Raw genomic sequence first — 8,700 nt, 5'->3', positions numbered from 1 at the left:
ATTGTAACCATGGCAATGAAACAATATACGATAGGATGAATGTAAAACTAATGTTCTCCCATGTAAACTATCACATAATTCACAATAAAACATTAAGGAAAAAAAATCAAATGACAAATTATATTAGGTAAATCTGCTGCAAAAGACCTCTTTATAAAGTCCTAAAGAACAAAGATGTCACTTTGAGGACTAAGGTGTGTCATCAGGCCAGGGTATTTTCAATCACCTCATACATATTTGAAACTTGGACAACGAATAAGGAAGACCAGAGAAGAACTGCCAAAAGAACACACACATCTGTGGTGAAAAAGTGAAACCAGAATGTTCCTTAGAAGCAAGGATGGCGAGACTTCATCTCTGATACTTTGACCAGTCCCTGGAAAAGGACATCATGCTTGGTAAAGTGTAGAGTCAGCAAAAGAGGAAGGCCCCCCCAACAAGATGGGCTGACATGGTGGCAGAAACAACGGGCTCAAGCCTAACAATTGTGAAGCTGACGCAGGACCGGACAGCGCTTCGTTCTGTTGTGCAGAGGGTCATTATGAGTCAGAATCAACTGGATGGCACCTAACAGCCACCACCATCTGGAAGTTACATCTCTCTCATTACATTTTGTAACTTCCCACCATCTTCTGCCTTAACTTACATCTGTGGTCAACTCACCTTCTCTACTGGGTTACATACGTGTTGGGGTCTGGGACTACAGGATCACCGGGCTCATCATGAGAGGTCCCACAAAGACTAATCCAGCCCCTTCTCCAGAAACAGAGGAAAAGGGGAAACTTGCTAAACTGAACTGGCACTCTAAAAGATTTTAAATTTGGAACAAAACTCAGAATCATAAAAAAGACCAGGATTCCTGGTCAGATAGACTCGTGGAAGCACAGAGATTATGGCTCTTAGTCCCCCGGCAGCTCTGGAACTGAACTCACCCCCAGGGCTCAATCTTCAGCCAAACAATACACAGGTCTAAAGGGGAACAGCACCACTAGGAAGTTCACACAGCTTAGAAAACTCAACTATTAGAGATCAGATGGACAGCACGTACCCAAAAATACAGTTCACAAGGGTTAAGAACAGCAACAAGAAACACAAAATACTAGAAAGATGCTTATGTGCTTTATTGACTATAAAAAGCATTTTACTATATGGATCATAACAAAGTGGGTAACACTGCAAAGAATAGGTATAATAGAATACTTAATTGTGCTCATGAGGAATCTGTCTATAGATCAAAAAGCAGGACAAATGATGTTAAATTATGTGGATTGAAATCAAAGACATGAAACAAAATATGTGTATATATATACATATATATACATGAATGGAAATCTGATCAACTCTGCAAATATTCACCCAATTCTCAAAAAAATTAAAACAAAAAGACTTTGAAAAAGTTTTTTTATGCATGAAAGATTAAGGGGGAGATAATACTACCACATCAGCTCCATTTAGGGAGTGTGAATTCTCCTGACAATGACTCCCTCTGGAGTCTTGGGAGCAGTATGCCTCCCAGTTTGCAAACACTGACACTGAAACTAGAGACACTCAATAATTTGCCTAAAGATACACAACTCTGGCATAGAGCAGAGCAGGGCGCCAACTCTGGCTACCTGACTCCCAAGGCCATCTCATGACCACCTCTCTAGGCTGACTCACTGCATGTGTGCACCATTGTCAATGCTACTGCCAACAGCAGCTAACATTTGGTAAGCTCTTTATACGTGGTCACTTTTTGGGGCCACTTAACAACAGAGAAAACTGAGGCCCAGAAAGATTCAATGAGTTGCCCAAGTTGCTCAGCTGGGATTTGTGCCCAGGTAGGCTCTTTGCCACCACACTGCCCCTTCTCTACACCACTTCACATGCACGGAAGAAACGGAGACTCACAGAGAGAAGGCTTAAAGTAACTCTCCAACTCAAAGACGGGCTGTTTGGGTTCCAGGCAATGCCAAAGGTTTTTGAGACTCCATCTTACCATTCACATACCTCAGTGTTCCAAAAGCAGCAGCAGTTAGGCACCAGACGTCACTGGGAGTCTCAACTGCATCAAGCCTTGGGACCAACCATTCCTCCTTGCTCTCTGGCCCCACTAACCCGTCTTCTTTTTCTTGAAATGTAACTCTCAGATTTAATGCTGGACATCTATACATTCCCAGATACCCTTACCTGGTAATGAATGACATGCTGGACTTCAGGAATATCCAGGCCCCGGGCTGCCACATCTGTTGCCAGGAGAACACAGCTGTGGCACAGAAAGTTCATTAATAATTATAAATAACAGGTATCAATAATCAAACTCCGACCACATACTGAAAGGAGCTCTGGTAGTGTAGTGATTATGAATCAGATTGCTAACCTCAGGGTCATCAGTTCAAAACTACCAGCTGTCCCACAGGAGAAAGATGAGGGTTTCTGCTCCTGTAAAGATTTACATCCTTGGAAACCCTCTATAGGGTGGCTATGAGTCGGAACTGACCCCATGGTACATAACCACCACCACCACCACCACCACCTACTGAGCACTCTAAATGTCCTATGGGATAATAATACCATATCTCCCTTTACAGATGAAAAACCAAGGGCTCAGAGATGAACAGTCATGACTATTAACCTGTGGAGCCTGGATTGAAACCTACATCTGACCGACCACAACCAACAGGCCACACACTGCAATCACAGACCACCTCAAGTGGACTAACAAAGGCCATAGTTATTCTGAGTCCAAAACCTCAGCTCCAGTCACCCTCCCACCTCCTTCCCTTCAGCCACATGGACATTCTCTTCACATATTCTGAGTCCATGACCTCAGCTCCAGTCACCCTCCTGCTTCGTTCCCTCCAGCCATATGGACGTTCTCCTCAAAAGTGCCAAGCGTGCTCTTTCCTCAAAGCCTCTTGCCTCAGATGCACCTCCTTACTTTCTTAAGCTCTATGCTTAAATGTCACCTCACCAGAGAAGCTATCTGCCAGCCAGGATCCTGCTCCATTTTTACTTCTTAGCCCCACTGGATCCACTCCAGACTTATTATCTCCCCTAGCTAGAACAGGCAGTCCTCTGTTGTATTCTCAGTGCTTGACTTATAATAGATACTCAATAAATATGTGTTGGGTCACAGTTTTTAAAGCACAGCTTGAGGCGAGTCAAAAGCACTTGTAGTGTTATCTTAAATTGTAAGCCTTTGGGCCCCCCAGCATCCACAGTTCCTATACCTGAGGTAGGACTGGGGATGTGAGGCAAACTAAGCTTTGCATAACATTAAACTCCTGCTCCATGGGGTCCTGGTGTGGCACTGTAACATAAACACTGGACTGCAAGCTCAGTTTGAACTGCAAAGTTGGTGGTTCAAACCTACCAGCTGCTCCTCGAAAACCCTATACAGGGTCAGTATGAGTCATAATCGACTCGACGGCACTTAACAACAACAACTATGCCAGCAAACTTTTTTGTCAGTAAAGGGTCAGAGAGAAAATACATTCAGGTTCGTGGATCACATCTTCTCTGTCGCAATTACTGAACTCTGCCAAGCCCTGCTCTAAGCTAATCTCAGTAAAGCCCTCAGGATGCCTACCAACATTCACATGGAGATACCCAGTCATGTGTTCTAGATATTCATCATCACCCTGTGTCCTGACAAAACACTGTGGGCAAACGCCACTTTACAGTCTTCCTCCACCTCCCAGGCTTGGGATGTGTCTTGACCATGTGCCTCCTGCTCCCTGAGGGTAGACCATAGGTCTGACTGACTTGTCTGAAGCCACCTAGCTCAGACACTTCCTGACTCCTGGGCAAGTCCACTTCTCAAGCCATCAGGTCCTCTATCTGTGCGCTGTAATGCTGAGAACCACGAGAGATGCTGGCAGTGAGAACAGTAACTATCCGAGCTAACATTGATCCATGAGCCAGTCACTGTTCTAAACACCTTCCAGACATGAATTCATAATCTTCTCCGGAGAAGATTAAATAGCAAAGCACCTTATATTACCCCTATTTCATGTTGTTGTTGTTGTTAAGTGCCGTCGAGTCGGTTTCGACCCATAGCGACCCTGAACAGGGTTTCCGAGGCTGTAAATCTTTACATGAGCAGATCGCTTCATCTTTCTCCCATGGAGCAGCTGGTAGTTTCGAACAGCAGACCTTGAGGTTTGCAGCCCGATTCGTAACCACTACGCGGTGACAAAAATGAAGGCACAGAGAAGTAAAGTAACTTGACCAGCTAGAAAGCGACGGAGCCAAGATCTGATCTCAAGCTGTCCAGTTCCAGGGTCTGTGGTGCTCATCACGATCGACTCTGCTTCTCCTCAAGGATGTCAGAATGACTGAAAGGTTAGTGGTTCAAGTCTACCCCAAAGCACCCCTGAAGAAAAGTGTGGCAACCGACTGTCAGAAAGGGAAACAATGAAAACCCTCTGGAGCACAGCTGTACCCTGACGCTCACAGGGTCTCACTCACTGGCACTTGTGGCAGCACTCTCTAACATGGATGTGTCTGTCGGCCATTAGCAGCAAATGCAAACTCAGGGTGAGCTTTCCTAGTCTGCTGTGAGAAAGGCTACCTTCTACCAACAAGGTCCTCGTGACGAAGACACTTTCCACAGTCTTCCCTCCCTCTTGCCCACCTTAGCCCAGGAGATAGGGGCTGGGCTTCTAGGGACAGGGCTGACTCACTCTTGCAGGTGAGCAAACTGCTCCAGATTTCGCAGCCTCTGCTTCTGGTGCATGCAGGCGTGTAGGGTCAGCGGCATGATGTCCAGGACTTTGAGGAGCCCCGAGAGGCGTTTGATGCAGGAAATGCTGTTGGCAAACACTAAAGTGCGCCCCGGATGCTGCATCAGGAAGTAGTACAGGTAGAGGTCTTTCTCCTCCGTCTCACAATGGATCTTGGTCTCCATCAGCGTCTCCACTGTGGCCTCACGCCTTGTGAGGTCGATGATCTTGGGCCTGGCCCGCAGACCAATCTTCTGCACGAGGACGCCAAGCTTAGCAGTTTTGTCTATTTTCTTGGTGTGTTTCTTATGCAGGATTCGAGCAGGAGCTTGATGCACCAGGGTCAGGGTGGCAGAAAAAACAAGCGTCTGTCTCTCTGGGTTGTACTGAGACTCACTAAGCATCTCCATGAGCTGCGAGAGCTCAGCAAAATGGCCCTTCTCAATCATGCGGTCAGCCTCATCCACCACCAGGCACCTGCAGATCGAGAGAGACACACATCATCAGAGAATGCCACCCACCCCCACAGCTCCACAACACACAGGCACAAACCCCACCACAGCCTCAATTCGTCTCTCTCGTGCATACTTGGTTTTCTGCTGTCTCACCGTGGCTCTGACAGCAGGCAGGCAGTACACACACTTCTATGTCACCTCAGGTCTGCCTCACACCGAAGGCCAGGAGGGAAAGGAGAGGGGACTCTCACCGCAGTTGCCGAAGGTTACTCAAATGAGGGTGCTTCTCCTTAATCAGCTCCCACAGCCGGCCTGGAGTGGCGATCACCATCTCGGGCTGGCGGTTCAACATCCTCTGCTGTTTCTGTGCGGACATCCCACCAACCAAAATCGCCGTTTTAATTCCTATGTCACACAAAAGACAACGGGCACTGGAATTAGCCTGGCTACTTACTGATTCATTTTTAGTTTTTCTTATTTTCGGTGAAGGTTTACACTTCGACACAAGTTGCTCAGCGAGACTGACTGCGTCCTTCACAGTGTGTGGAGACTCTCATTAATTCCATGCTGGCTGCTCCACTGCCATCCATCTTCCCCTCTGTCCCCTTCCCCTCTCCCCTCTGTCCCTCTAGCTTCTCTGTCCCCTTCCATTCTCACTTTTGATCTGAAGTAACTGTTGACTGCTTAGTCTCAGATAGACGAATGTCAAAATGGAGCACAGAACATTCAGGCGACATTCATCAGCCTCTGAGCCCATCTGTATTTCTCTACAAGGTGACCTCAGGGGTTAGGTACAACTCAAAGTTTGAATAATATCTCATGGTAATAGTCTTGGGAAGTCCTTCAGTCTCAACCAGTAAAACGGCTTTGTGTTGTTTTCTTAGGAATGTGAGCTCTGGTCCACACTTTCTCGCACTGTTAGGGTCCATCTATTATGACCCTGGTGAGAATGGTCAGTAGTGGTAGTTAGGCACCATCTAGTTCTCTGCTGCAGTTAGCTTCTTACATGGCTGCCACCAGAGCCCCCAGGTCCACAGCTCCTGTGACAGGAGGGTGTCATTCCCAGAAGGCTTACCAAGTCTTCTGTAATCTGGGGCCCTGCCTGCTTCCCCAACCTCTTTTACTTCTTCCTTCCAACCAGAACAGAAGGCCTGTGTTCAAGTCCACACATGCTTGCCTCCACAGCCTTGGAAATGTGTAGTTGGGGTGCCCACAGAGCTGAGAGTGATGTTCCTGGTTGTTGGGTGGCACACTTCTCCTAGAAAGTCTCCCCATTCTCCAGACCTGGAGCTAGTCTGGGTCTCCTCTGGTACTCTCCTCTCCTCATGATTACCCAGTGTGGATCAAGCATGAAAACAGCACTGCTCAGATACAGTAAGAGCTCGATACAAATTGTTGCTTTTATTACAAAAATAAAATTCCCACTGAACAGTCTTTGCAAAAAAGGGATGCCCTGTGAGCATGAAGTTGCAATGCTCTACGGCAAGAACTGCCCATTTTTTTTCTTACAGCATTGAGCAATAAACTTTTTTGGCCTTACAGGCCAGAGGGTCTGTAACAACTACTAACTCACCTCAGCTCTGATTTTGTAATACACAGGCAGCCAAAAGAAATATGCAAATGCAAAATTGCATTTATAAAAACCGGCAACGTACCAAACCCCACCCTACGCATCCCTTATACCCAATAAAGAACTCATTCTCTATGCTTCTAGAATAGCACTGGCCAGCTAGCTTTGGAAAACTGAAAAGTAGCCACTGAGGTCATGTCTCTAGAACTTCACTGTCTGGAGAGAAAGAAACCTGAGCGGACAGGAGGCACAGTCCATGCATCCCTGCCACCTAGAATCTCAGGTGCTCTCAAACCCTCACCTGTAAACCACAGTCCCCGCATCCCTGCCACCCAGCATCTCGGGTGCTCTCAGGAACCACATTATAGGCAGAGCTAACTCTCACCTGTAAACCTGGCCACGGCATCAATGTGCTGTTTGACCTGGATGGCCAGCTCTCGAGTGGGGGTCAGAACCAGTCCCAGTAGAGGACGCTTTGAGTGCTCTTTACAGGTGGCAATTCTGCCATTTGCCTCTTTGTGGAACTCTCTAGTCTGCTCTTCACTGAGGTTTTCCTCTTCATCCTCGTCCTGTTTGGAGACAGGCTTCTTGGTGAGGGAAGAAGGTCCCTCACCAGCATCATCATCACAGAAGAGTGCCACTTGGTCAGAGACCGTAGGCTGCATCTTAGCTCTGGCTTTGTGGGGTGAGGCTCCAGCCTCAGCTCCAACTCCAGTGGACGCTGCTTCACTCTCAACTCCAGTCTCATCAGGCAACATCCCAGACTCGGTTCCAGCCTTGCCTGGTGATCCAGTCTCGGCTCTGGCCTCTCCAGGTGGCTTGCCAGCATTGCTTGGAGTTGGAGAAGATTTCCTCTTGTGCCACTCCAGCACTGTATGAATCATTGGAATGGCAAAGGCAAGGGTTTTCCCACTTCCTTAGAAGTAAAAAAAAAAAAAAAAAAAAAAAAGTGAATCCACAGATACATAGACTTCTGTCTAGGGCTCTGTCTTCTGCATAGAATAGTTATTGTGGTTAAGTGTTATCAAGTTGTATTGAACCTTGTGGTTCTACAGTCCAGCACATCAACCCAGAGCCACCCCAGCCACCCCACAGCTCCTCCACCCTACACAAGTTTCCCCGTAGCGCTGCAGCTGTATTTTGGGCCTGGGGAGAAGTCTGGCCAACTCATGTCTACCTACAGACTGGCACTGAAGTCAGAGGTCATCAATGATGAGCTAAAGACAAATACCTGAGCAAGAAAACCAAAAAGGGATACAGACAAAATTGTGTGTGTATGTGCTTCTATTTCTACTGTTGTTGGTAAGTGCCATCAAGTCTCTTCCGACTCAGTGACTCTGAGGAGAGGCTGGTTGAGACTGCAATGCCAAGTTTGTGGCTCACAGTCCAATGTTGACCCTACAGTGCCACAACAAGAAGCGTAACTGTGCATCTGGGAGTGGAGTGTGAATCTATGAAATACTTTCCCAGGACACTTATGAAAAGAAAAATTCACGTTGCAGATCTGTGTTGCTCATTTGCTTCCTTTAAACCTATGTGTAGGATATGACAAACCATCTAAAAGGTGGGAAAGCCAAGACCAAACACAAACACAGACAAGCTGATTCTAAGTCATAGCTACTGAGCAGAGCTGCTCCATAGAGCTTTCCTGGTTCTAAGCTGCAGGAAAGCAGACCCCCAGGCCTTTCCTGGTGGTACTGCTAGGTCCCTTCAAACTGACCACCTTTAGGTTAGTAGTTTAAGGACAAACCAGGTGTGCCACCCAGGGACCTTTGAATGGTGGCAGTTGTTGTTAAGTGCAGCTGAGTCAGTTCTGACTCATAGCAACCCTATAAAGGGTTCCCAAGGAGCGGTTGGTGAGTTTGTACCACCAACCCTATAAAGGGTTCCCAAGGAGTGGTTGGTGAGTTTGTACCACCAACCTTGAGGTTAATGAATGCTTATCCTACTCTGGTAGCATAGTGGTTAC

The 8,700-nt window shown here is 47.0% G+C and overlaps 1 protein-coding gene across 1 annotated transcript in view; it reads right to left on the bottom strand.

Moving 5' to 3' along the window:
• Positions 1-8,700, bottom strand: part of DDX24 (DEAD (Asp-Glu-Ala-Asp) box helicase 24) — a 27,583-nt gene that overhangs the window by 10,421 nt on the left and 8,462 nt on the right. Inside the window, exons 2-5 of the mRNA XM_006839627.1 lie at positions 7,117-7,647; positions 5,413-5,566; positions 4,668-5,183; positions 2,170-2,245 (exon numbers count right to left, since the gene is read on the bottom strand). Of these exons, the coding sequence (XP_006839690.1) occupies positions 2,170-2,245; positions 4,668-5,183; positions 5,413-5,566; positions 7,117-7,647 (1,277 nt within the window). The remainder of the gene's footprint in view (positions 1-2,169; positions 2,246-4,667; positions 5,184-5,412; positions 5,567-7,116; positions 7,648-8,700) is intronic.

Source organism: Chrysochloris asiatica, unplaced genomic scaffold, assembly GCF_000296735.1.
Source record: "Chrysochloris asiatica unplaced genomic scaffold, ChrAsi1.0 scaffold00025, whole genome shotgun sequence".
Taxonomy (NCBI): Eukaryota; Metazoa; Chordata; class Mammalia; order Afrosoricida; family Chrysochloridae; genus Chrysochloris; species Chrysochloris asiatica.
Note: the sequence above shows the minus strand (reverse complement) of the source record. Positions and strands in the feature narration are given on the sequence as shown.